The sequence below is a fragment of the Lactuca saligna genome, chromosome 7 (genome assembly GCF_052625555.1).
Source record: "Lactuca saligna cultivar CGN05327 chromosome 7, ASM5262555v1, whole genome shotgun sequence".
Classification (NCBI taxonomy): domain Eukaryota; kingdom Viridiplantae; phylum Streptophyta; class Magnoliopsida; order Asterales; family Asteraceae; genus Lactuca; species Lactuca saligna.
Window position 1 is genome coordinate 10537318 of NC_136423.1, and position 19290 is coordinate 10556607.

The 19290-nt window shown below is 34.8% G+C and overlaps 2 protein-coding genes across 3 annotated transcripts; both read right to left on the reverse strand.

Moving 5' to 3' along the window:
- Nucleotides 1-334: 334 nt before the first annotated feature.
- On the reverse strand, nt 335-6332 carry LOC145004114 (protein DETOXIFICATION 24-like). Of its 2 annotated transcripts, none has more exons than XM_078963011.1 (9): nt 6109-6332; nt 3354-3623; nt 2706-3247; nt 2515-2601; nt 2336-2392; nt 1818-2056; nt 1619-1737; nt 1445-1531; nt 335-1360 (listed from the first exon to the last, which is right to left on the reverse strand). In XM_078963011.1, exons 2-9 carry the CDS (start codon nt 3606-3608, stop codon nt 1283-1285), a joined length of 1464 nt encoding a protein of 487 aa, XP_078819137.1. In that variant the 5' UTR covers nt 3609-3623; nt 6109-6332; the 3' UTR covers nt 335-1282. The 2 variants fall into 2 exon arrangements, with proteins under 2 accessions (XP_078819137.1, XP_078819138.1); XM_078963012.1 differs by having other exon boundaries at nt 1188-1360; nt 6113-6332.
- A 3187-nt stretch (nt 6333-9519) lies between these two features.
- On the reverse strand, nt 9520-15765 carry LOC145003748 (phragmoplastin DRP1E-like). The gene is made up of 15 exons (XM_078962655.1): nt 15372-15765; nt 14456-14519; nt 14249-14356; nt 14003-14104; nt 13464-13514; nt 13314-13375; nt 12976-13066; nt 12819-12883; nt 12417-12611; nt 11552-11671; nt 11395-11465; nt 11056-11281; nt 10924-10974; nt 9934-10410; nt 9520-9836 (listed from the first exon to the last, which is right to left on the reverse strand). The coding sequence occupies exons 1-15, from the start codon at nt 15510-15512 to the stop codon at nt 9708-9710; spliced, it is 1953 nt and encodes a 650-aa protein (XP_078818781.1). The 5' UTR covers nt 15513-15765; the 3' UTR covers nt 9520-9707.
- Between the last annotated feature and the right edge of the window lie 3525 nt (nt 15766-19290).

A 19290-nucleotide genomic window follows, 5' to 3' on the forward strand; every position in this document is an offset into this window, starting at 1 on the left:
TAATCTTTTGATTGCTTTTATTTTGGTCATCTGTTTTGCTTATTTTGGTCATCTGCTTTTGGCATTGCTTTTATTTTGGTCATATGTTTTGCTTTTATTTGGGTCATCTGCTTTTGTCAATGTAATCTTTTGATTTCTTTTAGCAATGTAGTTTAACCAATGTCCCAAGATACATCACAAATTGTAAAATACAATCAAGTTCAACAAAATATCATTTTCATTGATAAAAGGGTACCCTTGATACAAATAAGTTTCATTACAAGGCATTGTAAACAACTACAACTACTTCTGTTGATCTTAAAACTAACACTACAACTTGTAAACAACTATCCCAAAAAACAAAAACCAACTGATTATTAACATAAAACTAACACTACAACTTGTAAACAACTATCCCAAAAAACAAAAACCAACTGATTATTAACAATGCCTTCAGATTCCGATTTTGGACCTCAAGTTCTAGAATTTGGATTTCAAGCCCCTCATTTTTTATTTCCGCCTCATGACCATGCTTTTCTTCATCTACCCACTTAATAAAGCCAGACCTTGGTCCCTGTACTGTGAATAGCTTCGATTAGCACATACGCATACTAGGGTTACAATAGAAAATCCCCCAAAACAATTCCAGCATCGTACCTCTAATGGGCAAGCATAAAATGCCCTACCTGGGTTTCTTTTCGTAGTTGAAGTACGTATAACGCCTATCGCACCACAATTGCATTTCACCATGTTTGATCGGCTGTGAGAAGAAAGGTGGGAGGAGAAGACTGCGATTGAGAAAGAAATGGGGGAAGAAGACAAATAAACCATGTTTAAAGAAGACAGGGTGACTTAAAAAGACAAAAATACCCCTGCGTGCCTTGCACGTGGGGTGTTTTAACGGAGCAATTAGACGGGATGTTAAGTGAGGGACCAGGATGGTTATGAATTTTACCATTACGAATCATCCGAGTTAAAAATCTTGCTCAGGGACTAGGCGCGCAGGTTACCCCAAACCACAGGGACCATCCGTGTAATTTACCCTTCAAAAAAAGAATGGGATTGTTTTTTTTTTTTTTTTTTTTTGAATCTAATTTTAAATGCATTGGGCTATTTCTTGAGCAGTGCTATTTTAAATGAATTCTTTCAATTCTTGATTTATATTATATATTTTAAACCAGATAAATGAAAGCAGCAGTGGATGATGATGAGACAAATAACCGATTCATTTAACAACACCTACACCTACTTCAGAATCAAGTTACATTACATTTATTACCAAAAAATTTAAACTATACTTTTTCTAACGAATTTGCTCCTGATTATCATTATCAGACGCCTTCACGTAAAATCGATTTAGCCTCTCCGAAGCCCTCTTAACCTACAACATACACCCAAATTAAAACTTATATTTAATGCCAATAATAAAAACACCAAGAAATCGAGATTTTTTTTATTAAATTACCTGATCATCCCAATCGGTTGCCCATGCCATATACACAAGCGCAAGTGTTTGTGTGACAACACCACCGATCATTCCAATCCATATACCCTGCTCACATTACCCAATCATTAATTGTCATAACTCATGAAGCCATATTTGGAAAAAAGTCCTGTTTGTATAATGTATACAGCATACCTTTACTTGGAGGTTAGTCATGTAACCCAGCAAAGCTCCCATTGGAATACCAATCACATAGAAGCAAACAAGGTTCACTATCGCTACTGTACCCTGCATTCCCGCTCCAACCGCCACCCCTGAAAACAAAAATAATTCATATCAGCGAACCCCTAACAGCATCATGTGAAAGTACAGAGTAGAAAAGTGATTTAATTACCTGAGAGAACCGGGTAAATGCTGTTGAGTAAAACCGAGAAAGAAAGGAGCAAAGAAAGGTCTGATACTGTATCTGCGACTCTTTCATCGTCTGTAAACAAGTAGGCCAGTTTCTTTCTGAAAATTAAGCAAACAACGAAGAAAAAGACTCCGATTGCAATAGAAGTGCCCAACAACACTTTAATCGAGAACTTTGCTGCTTTCGCATTTCCTCTCCCTAATTCATTTGCAACACGGACGCTGCATATTCAATGTTCATCAGTTACACATGTATAATGTACAAAGACAAAAAAAAAAAAAAAAAACATGAATTTTAAGGACCATGTTGTATTGTGTTTAGCATTCATTAGTTTAATTCTCAATAAAGACAAAAAATTGCAACTGATCAACTCTTGATTTCTTGTTTATGTAAAAGACGTAAACACCCTTCTCATTTTTGTCATCGAAAATAGCCCTAGAAAGTTTGTTCAACCATGTCTAAATGAACGTTGTGAATGATTTGATATGTTACATACATACCATGCAGCACCTAAGAAACCGAGGCTGATCATGAACTCCCACGCATTAATGTTCAGGCTGCAAAATTTCAACACATCAGCAAATTTCTAAGAAAAGATAGAACTGAAACACATATCAAAGCAAAATATAATTATAAATAAAAAATAAAAAATAAAAAAAAAAAAAAACAATTTTGATACCATATCGAGAAGGCGGATATCGCGACTTCTGCATTTGCCATGTACCCCGCTAGCAAGACCAGCACAGCATTGTACCATAACTCCAAGCTAAAAAATACAAAAAAAAAAAAAGTCACTTAGTTTTATTGACAACAAAAACACATATTTTTTCAGAAGCGGTAGAAAAGACAAGGTTGTTCCTGATTAATTACCAGACCATAACACCGGAAGATATCGAGAGCTTCACAACAGGTAACAGATCCTTAAAAGCAGCCGATGTAAACCCCCTCCAAGAATACGGACACCAACCACCAAATATATAAACAAACTCTCCAATCACAAGAAACCACGAGGACATAGACAAAGCAATCATGGCCCCACCAACTCCAAGGTTCAACTTATACACGAAAAGCAACGACAGAGGGATATGAATCCCGAATTGAAAAATCGAAAGCCATGCAATCACCATGTTCTTCAACTGTGCTTGAAGGTACATTTGTATTGTGAGACTAAACACAAAATTGTAAACGAAAGGGATGAACCATAGAGAAATGTATCCGCTACTGTTTGATACGGATTCGTCTTCGCCTAAAAATTTGAAGATTTGTGTAGCGAAGATGAAGATCGGGAGGAGGACGGTTAGAGTGATTAAATCAACGATCCAGGATCGTTGTAGGTAGATGCCCATCATGTGGTGTTGACCGGCTCCAAAGGCTTGACCACACAGAGTTTCGGTTGCACTCGACATTCCTAACTACAGATGCATGGAATGATTACAGAACAGAACAGGTTGTACTGCATTTGGTGAGATTTAACGGAAACATATAATTTACTAAAAAATAACTAAAGAACAAACTTACAAGGATGCCATTGACGAATCGGACACTAAGAGTTTGGACAAGGGCATAACCAGCAAGATCTAAGTCGCTGATGTGGCCGATGAATGATTGTGTGACGATAACCGTTCCAAATGCGCAAACTCTTGATATGACACCTGGCAATGCAACCCTCCAAATCTTTCGGGATTCATCCCATATTCTTCCTTTCAAGTCACCTTCTTCTTCTTCTTCTTCTTCTTCACGTCTAAGTAGTTTTGCTTGAATATCATGATTCATGGTTCTTGAAATCAACTACAAAAGCATTAGACTATTTGAGTTCTATCCATCTTAAAATTAAAATCCACTACCATATAAATAAATATGTTACCCAACAAGCTTTTTTTTTTTAAGTTTTTATCAACTGATTTTTTACAAGGTTATTATTTCTTAATAATCAAAATTTAAAACATACATATTTATCAATCAAACATCATTGCTAAGTTATCAATGCGTTATATTTTTAACTTTAATTTAATCATGAATTGAATATTTTTTTAAATATATCATTATTTATAAAATAATATCATAAATTAAACCAATAAGTAAATATAATAATATAGTATTATATTTAGTTTGTAATGAGGCCTCACCTATAATATATTATAGGACCTTTCAAAATGACTTTTTAATCAAGAAAGTGTTGTAACTATTAACAACTAAGGTACATATCCTTTCATAACATAACAGTAGTGTACTGTTTTAAAAGAATCTTGCTTTTTCAAATTAAAACTAAACATGAGTAGCCAAATCACTATAAAGACAACCCACCTGTAAAATATCATTCCCAAATTTGGCTAAAAAAATTCTAGTGTCTGAATTTTTTTTGTCATGCCAATTACTTGTCCATATCATATTGGTCATGTTTGTGCTTGTCAAAAGACTTCAGAAAATAAATATATATGTCTGTCAAATTTGTTTACACTATCAAATTGGCTAATACATCTAAAATTATATACTGATTCCCATACTACCTTCTAGTAAATGACAAATTACTACCCCAAAATGTTCAACAGAAAAGAACAAAAATTCTCATTGGTCAAAGCAGGTCATTGACCAGTACTCTAGCACTATCCAGGAAAAGATGCAAGAAAAGACGTAACGATAGCAACACATCGATACTACATCATAATGACTATAATACCCATCATGGCATCATCACAGTTACTTTTCAGTTTTCATATTGGTTCATTTTATAAAACTTGTGAAATAAGAGTTATTTGTTGTTAGAGATGTGTGTGGTAACAAAAATGAAATAAGTCTTTTTTCTAGAAAGAAACCAATAAATAAAAGGTAAATAGAAACAGTCGCAAAATAGATAAATAGTATGAAAAAAATGTCTAAAAGATATATTGTGCTCAATAACAAAGAACACTTTGGTAAACTTAAATCCATAAACGCGTCATTCAAGTCTTTAGGATGGAAGGCAAAAATTCATATAAATCCAAATTTCTTAATATGTGAATAATAAAATATCATAATTGAATTCCTTCTTGTATTTTTAATAAATAAAGTGAACTTTTTATGATATGATAGGACAAAAACATCCCAAAAAGTTATTTTAAAACTTTTTCAGTTTTGTGCCTAAAAAGTTGGTCAGATGTATAGCTAGCATGTACGCCGTATGTGTAAAGATTAAAATAATATAATATTAAAAAGAAAACAAAAATGAATATTCAGAATGGAAAGGGACTTTACAGCTTAATAAAAGGTCTCATCCCTTTCGTTAGTACTATAGACGTTATTTAGATTCCACCAGTTAAAAAATATAAAAATAAAAAGTAGAAGGATATTTAATTATTTATATGAAATTAAACTTAGATTCTGTGTATATTCATTATTCACACAATTCAGGTTTATTAAAATAAAAAATTCACCTACTATATATTATTTTAACGATCAAACATTGAACTGTCAAATTCAGATATACCTTGGAATCTTGGATGACAAAGACAAAATTCCTTACAAAAAATAAATTCAATAAGATTTGTCACCAATAGCAAATTTTTTAATCAAGAAAGTCCCGGAAGCAGTTTTTTATTGATGCAAAAATTGACACGTGCTAAACTTTTAAGCTGGATAGTCATACTGGGCAAGTGCACGTGTTTAGTGCGGTTGTAAACCACCTTCTAGTCATCATCTTTGTTTTCTCTGTTTCAGAAATCAAAAACCACACACACAGAATACCGATTTCCATAAAAGTTAAACTAGGGAACAAGATGTGCATCTACTCTATGCAAATTTGGTTGTACACGGATAAACCTTAGAGCACAACTCCACAAGGTACAAGTCATCGAAATTCCGAATTCAGTCTCAAGCTCAATAAACAGTGTTATCGACTTATTAATTATCATCACAGAAACTGCGAATGTTCTGTTCGCAATACACGCACACATCATATGTGTTGCTAAACGGTGAAGAACGTGGACTCGTTAAAGGTGCAGGTGTGAAAATGAACACATAGTTCGAGTGATTTAGAAGGTGAAGAACGTCGAATCGATAAACGAGCAGGTTCGAAAACTAGCAATCATTATAATCTAATAAAATAGTGATAATAACATAGCATTCGAGTGATGTAGACGATTAATAGCATCGATTTGTTAAACATGAAGGTGTGAGAAATCTATTCTAAAATCAGATAAAGGTTCGACGTTCAAAGCCGGAATCAATCGACAATAAAGCTCAAATCAAATTAAAATCAGCACGTATATTACGCAGATAGGACCAAAGAGAGACTTACATACTTCCGTAAATTATGCTTCCGATTAGTTGAGGCAGCCGATGATTACGCCGTGAAGATAAGGTTGGAAATTGAGTTGACAGAGGAGGTGGTGGTGGCGCTCGACGGTGTTGGGCGTTCAGTCATCCGGAAATGAGTGAAAAAATTGGTATTTATTGAATTTGACAGGTGGGTGAGGATGGATAAAAGGGTGTGATCATATACATACCTACCAAAGGCCAAAAGCAATGGCCACCTTCATTTCGTACATTGGGCTCTTGAGAGCATGGGCCCCACTCTTGAATTATTTTTTTGCTGTAATTCAAGATCCATTTGAAAAAAAGAAAACTGTAATGATTGTTTTATCAAAATTTGGTGAAATGTAAACAGTAAAAGATTTTACATCCATAACTTAAATGAAATACTGACATGTAACATGGAATCCTGTAAAGATGTTAGATATTCTATGTTCACGTCAATATGATAGCTACTTTTTGTTACAAAAGAGGACATATTTATTTATTGCACTTGGCATAGGCTAATAATTGTCCACGTACTCTATTTATATAATAATGTTTGAGGGCATCTTCAACCACTACTAGCATATCATAAAAGTAACCAGAAAGTTTGATGTTTAAAAATATAAATAATATATTACGTATATATATTGAGAATGAGACGATAAGTGGAGAAGAAAACGCATTGAAGTTACGAATGTGAGGATGAAGCATGGACACGTGAAATGAAGAAGCCAAGAAGGGTACGTTGTATGTATGCTGATTGCTGGCAACTGCAGTATTTAATGCTCTCATATCTTTATTTCAACTGAACGGACGTTAGGTTCATAGATTTGGGTGATTTAGATAATGCACACCACAACCTTTCAAAATTCAAAATGATAAAGGATAGTAGGCTACATTGGAAAAACTTGATGTTTGGCTAAGGCTAATGTTTGTTTAAGTTGTTATGTATGAAAAATAAAAATAAAAACTAAGAGCATTTTCAATTCCCTCTTTTTTTTTTTTTTTTTTCCTCTATTTTTTCCCTTATATCTTTCAAACCATATCCCATTGAAATTCATAGTATAACACGACGACAAATTAAATATGGTCTTATACTATTTATTTCACCCAAAATGAGGATAAACTTTGAGTTGTCGGTTTAATTCCTCATTTTATATACTTATATATTTCTGGTTTTTTTTATCTATTAATTATTATTTAAATGTAATATTTAATACTTATAATATTATGTAATATATTAAATTATATTAATTAATTATAAATATAAAGCTGGTTTTTTGTTTATTAAATTCATATTAAAACTTATATACATATTGAAATTTTAAAACACAACAACGTATTTTACAAAAGCTTATAATTACGTATTATAAATATAATCTTATTTACTTAATATTATTGTAATGAAAAAAAATATAGATTATATATTTGTTAAAAACAAATTAATAGAAGGGTGTGTTTTGACAATTTATATAAATTATAAGGATGGAATATACTTTTGGGGGGTAAAAATAGGGTAAAAATATAATAAGGTTGGAGATGAAACAATATTTACCCTATTTTTTACTCCATTGTTAGGAGAAAAAATGAAAGTGTGTTGAATATGGTCTAAGCTTATAATTAGGGTATATATTTTATTAATTATAAAAAAGATTAATCTTTTATATATATTATTTTATATTATTGTATATATTTTTGATACCATATTGTTGAACGTCATTTTTTACGCAGTCATATAATATTTGTTCGTTTCTTTTATTTTACAACTATAAACGCAAAAGATTTATCGGTTTTTATATTTCTAGAAATATGACATGTTTTAAAATATGATAAATTATATAAGCGGATTTATAAAACATTTAAGATAGATAAATGATAAATTAGTTAATTTAAAAATAATTTTTTTCAAAAGGTTAATCTTTTGACAATGTTTTATTGAATAAAAGTTAATGGAAAACTAATGTGCCTAAGGATCCCAGGCCCTAAACCCATTGTTACGTCAGTTTTTGTCTTTTTTTTTTTCTCAATCCACAATACACGGAAATCTTATCATTCTCAACCTATTCATTAGAAAAAATACAAAACAATTAAGGTATAAGTCTTAAAACATATGGTATAAGAGAAAATGAAAAAGAGAAAGTAGAGAGAGAGAGAGAGAGAGAGAGGATGAAGTGGATAAATGAAACCAATTAAACAACCCGTTGAAAAGGAAGTGTTATCGGCGGTAACTCTATTGCTAATTAAGATTTTACCTTTATTGTTTTGTATTTTTTTTAATTGAATGTGTTGAAAAAGATAAGGTTTCCGTGCGTTGCTGGTCGAGAAAGATAGAGAAAAATAAAAATAAAAAACTGATGTGGTAGTGGGACATTTTTGACAAGTTACGGTGATTCATCAAAAACTAGTATATGAATTTCCACCTCAATAATCATTCATGATTCAATAATTTTGGTACATAAGTGATTAAGTTATTGATTCATTGGAACGAATATTTGAGTAATACAAGCATTCTCAAGATATGTTTGATGTCTTATTGACAACACATGGATCCTATCTTGAGAATAAGATATATCCAAGTTGGATGGTATTTGTGAAATCATTTTTCCGCATCATTACTGATAAAAAGAAAATGTTCAAGGAGGTATAAGAATCAGCAATCAAGGACATCCGAAGTGCTTTTGGGGTCCTCAAATCATATTGGAGCATAATACAACATTTGGCACGGTAAACCTCATTGAACAAAACATGGGATTTAAAGTACACTTACATTATACTACACAATATGATATTGTAAGATGATGGTGTTGCGATATCTCCGGTTCGAAGAAATGGACCCAAAAATTGTCGTTTTATGATTTAGTTTACCTTTTTTTAATATCTTCTTTTTAACTAAATATTATCTTTAGTTAAAAAAAAATTAATTTAAATTAGTAAACTTAAACTTTAAAATTAATAAAAAGAAAAATAAAATTGAATGAGTTAGAAGAATGGTTTCATGTGTTATGGGTTTAAAATTTAAATAGTGGAAATAAAAGAATAATAAAAACTGATGAGGGCAGTGATGTATCAAACAGGATTGGAAAATTAAAACCCCCTTCAGGCTTCAACATTGTGACCCACGCCCTACACTCAAATTACATAACCACTTGGCATTAATACATTAAGTTTTTGAATAATTCCAAACACGTAATGGTTCTGAGGATAGCAATTTCCTTAACCTTTGTAACAGTTATACGGCTTTTGAGTCATCGAGAGACAAGGTCACTCAAAGGCTTTTGATTCAAAACCAATTCAGAAGTGTTACATAAAGGACAAGTGTTTTTGCTGTAAAATTTTGACCAATGTTATAACTGGTTTGAGCCTAATTTACCGATATAACAAATACATGACATTGATATCACCCAACAAAAAATTCATGAAATAATACGTTGATCTCTATAGACGTACAACATATATTCTTGGGTCGAAAAGTCAACTGCTATATGTAGCAAGCATATATCCATATTAAAAATCAAGAATAAAGCGTGAAGTGAAACAATGAGCAACAAAAAAATGACATCAAGAAAAGTCCACCAGAAAGAGCCTAGTAATCAATCAGATTCAGCGCACCCATGATACAGAATCGATCTCGTCCCTTGCTGATTTGTATAACTGAAGTTGTTTTGCAATGTCTTGTCTCTTAGACATCAAACTTGGATCCTCATCTAGTAACTCCGCCAGTTGTTTACCCTGAAAATTTACACCATCAAAAGTTTCCTTCACAGATAAGACAGATAATCTACAAATGAAAAACATAATATAACAAGCATTGCCAATTAGCCATTACCTCCTTTTTCCCAATCTGCGTGTAGAAGTAGTTGAGTAGATTTTGCTTAGCTTCTTTAACTTGACAATAGACAACCGCCTTGGGAATCGTGCTCTTAATCGTATCAGACACCATACCGATATAAGACGATACGTTTGATCCTATCCTTCTAAAATGTGCATCTGCATAACGGTCACCCAGCGGGTCAACTGCATTTCCACGGTCACCACCTGGAATTCCACGATCTGAAGGCGGTGGAGGCGGCGGGTTCTTGCGGTCAGCAGATGAGGCTCTGCGGTCTGAAGGCGGGGGAGGGCCGCCTGGCCCTAATTTCTCAACTTCCTGTGGAAGTTTCCGGAAGAAATCAACAGTCAAATATGAAGACTCCATGTCCACTAATCGTATGACTGTTTTTTTACTTTCATCGCGGAATTTTTCTAATGCTTCTCCAGCAGCTGCAGCAAGAGTGGATTGTAGAGTTGGGAACCGCCTCAATTCCTGTTATCCTCAAACAATTAAATACTACCATTTAAACATAAATGCTATCAATTCTACTGGGCCCCATCTGTTACACCGGACAGAATCCATTGGATTTGGACTTAGACCGATGTCAATGGGAGAAGAATTGCAAATTTTTTTGTCCCAATCAAAAAGGTGGGGCATGCACGATTTCTCGTTCTTTTTTTCTGTAAATTGACATAAATGCCATTATATTTTACATCATCCCTAGAAAGTTTGTTCGATTCCCGTTCCGTGTAACAAATGCAGCCTGTGTTTGTTAAACAGGATGATTCGTGACACAAAGAGCCTTCTACAGATATTCACGATGATGAGAATGATAAAGGGCATTTACGGCTTTATACACAGAAAAAACATCAAGAAAGCATCCATGCCCAAGCTTTCTGATTGGGACAAACAAAAAAAATTGCAATTCCTGTCCTATTGACATCCGTCAGACACATCACAACCTAAGAAAGGCCATAAAAGACGATTATGTTTGTTGAATCTAACCTCGGTTTCTCCAATTGACTTCCTGACAAGTTCTTTTAGGACAAAATGCACCTAAAATAATAAATAAAAATCTCCACATAAGTCATTTATACCGATGTCAAAATGAAAGTGTATTTGAAATGACTGACTTACGGCATCAACAGAAGCTTCAGCGGGTCCCCTGAAATAATTCAATGAGCCCTCGATAAGACGCCTGTAACCTTGTTCAGGAGCAATCAAATGTGGCTGGTAACCATCAGCTTCTGAAACAATTTTCCTCACATTCTGAAGGGAAAGATGCCTATCAAATGGAAGTTTCCTCAAAGCAGCAGGAAGCTGGTTGTCAAATACTCCATATATCCGGTCACCTCCAGGACGCCTGACACAATACAATTACAAACAACTTCAAATGCTAAATTACATAAATTAAGATGCTGCTTCTTTTTCATTTGATATATGAGTGTTTGTTTGTTTTTTTGATTTAATGCTTACCCTCCATCTAGATGCTCCTTGAATATTTTGTCAAAAGCACGGCATAGTTCCAAGATGGTGTACAATTGAGCCTGAAAGAGAGAGAGAGCAGTTACTAGTTAGTGACACATTTATTATAATAAATTATAGTATAGATGGAATTAGAAAAGCTGCTGACCCCTGCATCAACTGCAATCGGCCTCCCAAGACGATCCAACTCTGCCTCCATCTCATCGATACCTTTGTTTATCAAGGAAGTGATGCCTGGTATTTTTTGTCTGATTACAGTTTCCAAATGCTGCATAAATAAAACCATCCTTTTTCATGTGAAAAAACAAAAGAAGCATCGAGTATCATAAGAGAAAAAGACTTGCATGAGGTTTCTGTCTTAATTGATGCAAACACTCATGGAAGTGAGGCTTTCCCCATTATGTCCATTTTTTACAAAATTTGCCCTCGTTTACTGATTCTTTCCACTTCTCTAAATTCACAGTGACTTTTTCAAATATTTTAAAATGTCATTTAACTTAACCCGACATCATTTTATCCAATCAAACACCACTTATATTACCATAGCAATGTGTTTACATATATTTGTTTATTATAGTATTCTACTTTCATTTTTTCCTATTACAGCATTGTATTTGAAAATCAGTTCAATTATAATGTCCGTCCAAATACAAAGCAATTTTCACTGTTATAATCGGGTAGAAACTTCAAAGTACAATGTGTTGATGACAAAAAGATTAATAGTACAATGTTATAATTGGGTAGTTTCTTCAACTACAATGTCTTATTAATCAAAAAATTGAAAGCATATCGTTGTAATAGTTAAGAATAAAAACCAAGATGATATAATAAATAAAAGTATGTTGTTACTTTTTGCATTTAGCACAAATAACAAGAGTATTTAAGCACCCTCTTTTCCAGCAACAAGTGTACATACACCTTGAAAAAACATCTTCTAATGGCAATAACTATATGCTAAAAGTCAATGAGGTTCAAGAAGCAGCATGCACAAATAAAAAATGAAGAGGACATGCCTGTGACAGAAGTTTCGCCAAATATTCTGAACCCATTTTATTGGCCAAATGTCCATAGTCAGGACTTGTAGCAAAATACTCCCTCTCCCTTCTCCTTGCATACATCATATCAGTGTTTTTGTTGATATCAGCTTGGGATCTATTCACAATCCCCACCCATGGATGTTGAAGACGATAAGCTCTGCCTTCAAGAACCTATAAAAGAATAGCATCACATCAGAATCGGAATTGGGGGTATTCTGCTCTTTTAACAAATAAGGGAAAAGAAGGAATGGAATTGAATTCCTTCCACCCCCCACGGCATAGTGAGCTCCTTGACGATTAATGAAATCTAAAGGATTCAATCTTGAATTCCAATTCCCTTGGAATCCGTGAAGAGAAAGAGATAAGATGGGATCTTACATCCAAAGCATTAGTTCCTTTGTCCATGAGATCAAGCTTTGTCAGCACTCCAAATGTCCGTTCACCTAGTCAAGTCGAGAAGTTTATAAAGATCAAATAGCACCACAAAATAATAATATGCAAAACAACATATGTTATAATGGTAAAGTAAGGGTACCTGTAGGATCCACCTCCTTAGCGAGTTTAATGGCATCTGATGTGGCAATATCTTGATTGGCAGGAGATATTGCTAAAATAATCGAGTTTGGCTGTAAACCATGAAACATATCTAGCATTATGGATAGTGAACTTCTTTCTTAAATATCAGAGTTTATCTAATCTCACAACTACCATCTATCTATGGCTTCATGTGACTAATACAGAGTAAAATTAGTTTCATTTTACTCAAATAAGCATGCACATACATACATACATACATACATACATACATAGAGAAGAGAACCAATAATACTTGTCAAAGATCAGTAACAAAAGTAAAAGAAAAAACAGCATTACCTTCTCAACGTAAAGCCGCACCATGTTTTCAATGTCTTCGACAATATTTTCAGATTGTCCCTCTGCAAAGAAAATTGGCATTTAATATTAGATGAATCTCATGCCAACAAATGAATCCAAAAACAAAGAGGAAAGGTAGAGAGAATATACCAACAGCAATTTTTGTCAATCCAGGTAAATCAATCAATGTTAAGTTGACAACTGGATAAGGAAAACACGCTCAGGCATCAGTATCAAGACAGACATATACAACTACAGAGCTAAATGTTAGAAATAGCAATGTACTTTTATATATTTGTGTATCATAGCATCCTACTTTCATTTCTTTCTATTACAAGTTTATAGCTTTGTACATTCCTTTTTCCTTATTTAACCATTATTTTTTAAAAATTCACCCAATTCTAGCATTCTACTTTAATTTTTTTTCTTATTAGGACATTACACTTCGGAAAACTTGCCCAATATAGCAATGAAAATTATGACATTGCTACAATCGAGTAGATTTTTCAAAGTACAACTTTATAATATCAAAAAATAACAATAGGAGGCTACAATAAAGAAACCGACAAAGGTACATTGATGTTTCATGCACTTAACCCATAAATAACTAAACATGGGAAAACCAGGTCATGATATTTATTTAAAACAGAATAGCACAAGATTATATGTTGTATATCAAGAAGACATACCATGTGGCGAGTATATACTGAGATGGATTGGAATTGGAGAGATTTGTTTTGATTTCCCTGTTATTCTGTCTGTTTCATCTGCAATTTCTTTGCGTACCAATGCTGTAGAAAGGTTAAAAAATTACAAGTGAACACTAGTGTCTTACAATAATGCACTACAAAGCTTAAATAGGCGTTGAAGTATACCACAAAGTAATTAAACTTGTTTAAAAAATGTAAAAAATCAGAAGAAGTCGCTTCACATACCAAAGTCGGTGAAACGCCTGCGAGGCAAATGTCCAAACTCAGCATACTCTTCCTGCCTCCCTTCTGTCTTATGTAGCTGCAAAACCAAGGGACGCCTTGTGACAATTCCTGATATAGACATGCATTATTGATTAAGACATTAAAGAGGCCAATGAAAGAAAAAAATATAATCATAGAGCTTAAGATAATAAGAAATAAACAACTAACCAGATCCTCTAGGAAGAAAATCCCTGCCAACAATGCTCTCCAACACTGAAGACTTTCCAGAACTCTGTGATCAGGTCAATTACAGGTTACAAACAAGCAAAGCATAAATATTTGAGATAGAAGAAGTAGAACTACATAAATAAACTGTAAATAGATAGATAAACAATTTGAACTGCAAACAAATACAAGTTAAAGACTTAAAGGATGCTTCAACTTTGACCAAAATATGAAGGCATGAAGTACTCTACATGGAAAGAAACAAGAAGGATAATTGTCAGACAACTGTCTCCTATTTTCTACAGAAACCAAGTAACCAGAAATCTGAAAGTTTCATATCCATTTTGGCGTTCTCTCCCCCACTCCAACCTAAATTCATTGGTAATTCCTCTCAAAAAAACTTCAAAACTCTAACGAATACTTTACAGGGAAAACAAAATTATGTTTTGAAAAACTTTAATTTTAGATCTTAACAACATGAGTTTTAATTTAAGTTCAAAGTAAAGATTTCCACGTTTTCAAACAAAGCCAGTAAACAATCTAATACTCTATTATACTAACATGTATTCACAAATGTTGCCGAGCTATGTGCCCTCTCACACACAAAACGCATATCCAGATGAATTCTATTTATCACTGCAATCCAATCGCCGGCCTAAATAGAAGAGATCTAGACAACCAGTCGCTACACCTCTTACCCGACACCTAGAACACCTAGAAGGCTATTTTTCCCCTCTTGCTGAAAACAATGTTGTAAAACCGCGTTTCATCAGAAATATGAGCGGATCGAACAAATAACATGGTAGGACGATCTTAATCTGCCGTCTCGCAAACAAAATCAGAACGGTCTTAAACACACTTAATTATCTACAAATTCAAATTTGCATAAAAGGTGAAGGAGATCGAAGATAAAACATACTTGACCACCGACAACTGCAACGGATGGAAGGGCATCCCAAAGAGAAGAGAAAGTGGAATCTCCGCCGCCGTAGTCACCGAGAGCCGTACAAGCTCTTTGTATACGATTTACTAAACCAATCAAGCTCTCCATGGTTGCCATAACTGCTGATGATAGTAGCGGTAGACTTCTTTCGAAACCAAATCAAGAAACTCAAAAACCCTACTAGATGAAATCAGATCCCTGCAGAGACGCCAAGCTCTCCCTCTTAGCGTATACGAATTCGAGATGAAGAATCGGGATCGGATTGTAGAGAGAGAAAATCTAGAGAGAGAAGGGGTATGAATTTTGAACTGGCTGTGAATTGGTCGCGAAGGAAACGAGAAATCAGAAATGTATGTGACCGTGAAATATAGAGAGGAGCTAACTTGCGCTTTATGCAGTTTTTGAATTTTTTTCGTTTTTTGTCATTTATTTTAATTGGGTGGGGACTCCCATTCCTTTGGAATATTTATTTAACCTTCTATTCCTCAGTGTTAATTGGAAAATTTATCCATGTGGTGCGATCTTGTTTCCGAAAGAACTAATTTATATGGATTATTGAAGAACTACATATTTTTGTTACTTAGTATCACACATACTTATATTACCACATGTTACTTAGTATCTAAAGTTGAAATTTGTTGTGTTAATATGTTTTGTGTTAATCATCATACACTTTCTATATTTGACATCATTCTATTAAGGAGTTTAGGGAACCCCTCGAAGAGAAAGGAGACGAAGTTTACGAGTAAGGTTTGACTTGGGTTGGAGCCTCTCTTTCATGCATCGGATTATGATTTAAATGTTTCATACTTATATTACCATATTTAGTGTATAAAGCAATTTTTACCTAATTTGTGTTCCAAAGTGTTATGTTAAATTGTGTTCATGTGAAGGGTTACTTATCAAATATAGAAATTGTGTTCATTTATATATTTTTATTTGATATTTGTGACTCATTAGGCGTTCCATTTACATCGTAATATTTTGATATGTACTTAGGCGAGTAACCAGAGAAAAAATGTTTTGACGGAGGGAGAAGATAAGCATGCTCAGAGATCGATATATTTTAGCTTAGAAATTTAGGCTTTTATTTTACTAAATAATATTCTATCCTTTTATGTTTTGACCTATTATTTTTATTTGAAAACTATTTTGTTTTTGGACTTTTCATTTATCGGAGGTTATTTTAAAATATTTTATTTGAAAACTATTTCAAATTAACCTTATATGAGGAGTTTTTTATGACTGGTCTTGTAGGAGTAGATCACCATGGATTTATTACGAAGTTGTCGAGGACTATGAGGGGTGTTGATGATATCTAAGTGATAGTGGATCGTTTGACGAATAGTGTTCACTTTCTAGCCATTAGCGAAAGCTCTTCTGCGGAGAAATTGGCTAAGATTTATGTTCAAGAGGTGGTGGCTCAGCATGGGGTGCCGACTTTGATTTGTTTCGGACCGGGATGTTTGTTTTACTTAAAGGTTTTGGAAGAGGTTTCACGAGGAGTTGAATACCCGACTACATTTCAGTACTGCATATCATCCTCATACGGACGGGCAGAGCGAGCGGACTATTCGGACCCTCGAGGATATGTTGTGTACCTGTATCATTGACTTTGGTGGGAGTTGGGACTCAGATCTCCCATTGGTTGAGTGTTTTTTTTATAACAACAGCCATCATGCCAGTATTGGCATGCCCCCCTTTGAGCTTCTGTATGGGAGGAGGTTTCAGACTCCTATTCTTTGGGGCGAGGTTGGACAAAGGATCATGAGGAGCACGGAAGTAGTGCTCAAGACGACCAAGCTTATTCCGCAGGTTAGACAGAGATTGTTGACGACCCAGAGCCACCAGAAGAGTCATACGGATCGACGATGCTTTGAGCTAGAGTTTCAGGTGGGGGATTTGGTGTTTCTGAATGTGTCACCCTAGAAGGGTGTTATCCGCTTCAGGAAGCGGACAGAGCTGTGCCCCAGGTTTATTGGTTATTTCCGAGTTTTAACTCATGTGGGCAAAGTGGCTTACTAGTTGGAGCTACCGGAGGAGTTGAGACATATTCATGATACATTCCATGTTTCCCAATTGATGAAGTGTATAGTTGACGAGACAGGTGTGGTCCCTTTAGAAGATATTCAGGATCGATGATCGTCTAAACTATGTTGAGAAGCTCATGGCAATTCTAGATCAGAGAGCGAAGACCTTGAGGAACAAGGTAGTGAACTTGGTCAAAGTTCTGTGGCAACACCAGAAAGGCTTAGAGTAGATGTGGAAGCCCGAGTCTGAGATACGCGAGCACTATCCTAATCTATTTCCCAAGGATAACTTCGAGTGCGAAGTCTGATTCGAGTAGGGAAGAATTGTAACATCCGATTATTAGGTGTTTTTATCTTAACCCTTAACCTAATTTTGGTCCCTTCTTGTTTAAACTTTTGCAGTTCAGCCGTACGTTGGACGTAAGAAAGGGGTACGTGCAACATACTTGTGAGAAATTTGGATCGAGGAGTCCATGCTAGTACTCTGAGCGTACTATCACAGTCTCCAAAATCCTAAATTTTAGGGTTTCACCCCTATTTAAAGTCATTAACCCACCCTTGGACCTGCCATAGTCAGCCTCTATTCCTTCCAACCCCTATCTCAAGTGTTTTCCTTGTGAGTGAAGATCTTGAAGCTTGGTGGTGATTTTATTGGCTTTGTTGAAGAAGAAGACTAGTGAAGAAGGCGGTGTTCCTTGCAAGCCCTTAGATCCATGTAACACCTAAAGTCTGGAATAGCAACGCATCACCACCCTGCGGTCTAGCCGCAACTACAGCTGTAGTGGCCGCAACAACAGCAACATCAGAAAGAGCAGTGTATCTCTCGTCGAATGTCTCTATCAGGGTGGTCTTGATAGACCCGAACATCTCTGGAATCTCATCGCGGATGGCAGCAACCACCTCATCATGAATCATCTAGCAGAGCTTCTCGTCGCTCACACCCCCTCCACTGGTCCCTGGTCCGTGTCGTGTCCCTACTATGATGCCTATCTAAAATACAACATAAGATATCAATAATTTGCTCGGATGTACACACACTCGATATCCCAACCCTACTTGATCTCTGGTACCCTAAGGATTCTTACTTGGGTTGCGCACTGACCCAGTGCATTCGGTAGTATGGGCCCAATACTACCGACCACCCCGAATCAACATTCGCACCAAGTCCTCCTCTCAGAGCCCCAAATCCCAAGTACGCTATTCTCTCTAATCATGTGCTACTCACTAGCAGATCTCTCATAAGCTCCTTGCTATCTAAACACTCTCAAGCATCCCTAGTAGCAAAACCCCTAGACTAAGGCATCATATATCACGCCACTCTAGTCCAAATAAGAATACCTAGTCTTACTCTAGCATGCATAATATAATTCATCATATAGCATGACATAATGTTTCTTTTAAAACTTATTGTAAGGGTATTTTGGGATATCACCGTTCGGGTGCTGACTGATCGTACACACGACTCTGCTCTTTTGTCTCAAAACTCTTTTTATTTATTTATTTATTTTTAAATTTACTTCATTATCAATTTTTTTTCTCAAATCCTCAGTTTGAGTTCAGATACACCCGAAAATGCATCTGACTCTCTCAAACCAAGGCTCTGATACCAAATTGTAACACCGTAAAATTTAAAACAAAATTTTCACATTTTTAAACACATTTTTCCCAAACATTCATCAATAAAATCTCATTGTATCATAACATTGTTTCACAAAATATTTCCCAATATCAAAATACATAAAAACCCCTGCGTGTGTACGAATCATGCCGACGCCTTCCCGCGATCATCACTGGTACCTGAAACACATAACACATAACATTGTAAGCATAAAGCTTAGTGAGTTCCCAAAAATACCATACATAAC

Excerpts from the sequence above, each read along its gene's own strand:
- LOC145004114 (XM_078963011.1), bottom strand. The coding sequence starts at position 3,608 with ATGAATCATGATATTCAAGCAAAACTACTTAGACGTGAAGAAGAAGAA. Across the intron at positions 3,248-3,353 it reads GATTCGTCAATGGCATCCTT|TTAGGAATGTCGAGTGCAAC; the intron begins GTAAGTTTGTTC and ends ATGCATCTGTAG. Across the intron at positions 2,602-2,705 it reads TCTTCCGGTGTTATGGTCTG|CTTGGAGTTATGGTACAATG; the intron begins GTAATTAATCAG and ends TGTATTTTTTAG.
- LOC145003748 (XM_078962655.1), bottom strand. The coding sequence starts at position 15,512 with ATGGCAACCATGGAGAGCTTGATTGGTTTAGTAAATCGTATACAAAGA. Across the intron at positions 13,376-13,463 it reads ATTGACAAAAATTGCTGTTG|AGGGACAATCTGAAAATATT; the intron begins GTATATTCTCTC and ends TTTTCTTTGCAG. Across the intron at positions 10,411-10,923 it reads AGTCAATTGGAGAAACCGAG|GAATTGAGGCGGTTCCCAAC; the intron begins GTTAGATTCAAC and ends TGAGGATAACAG.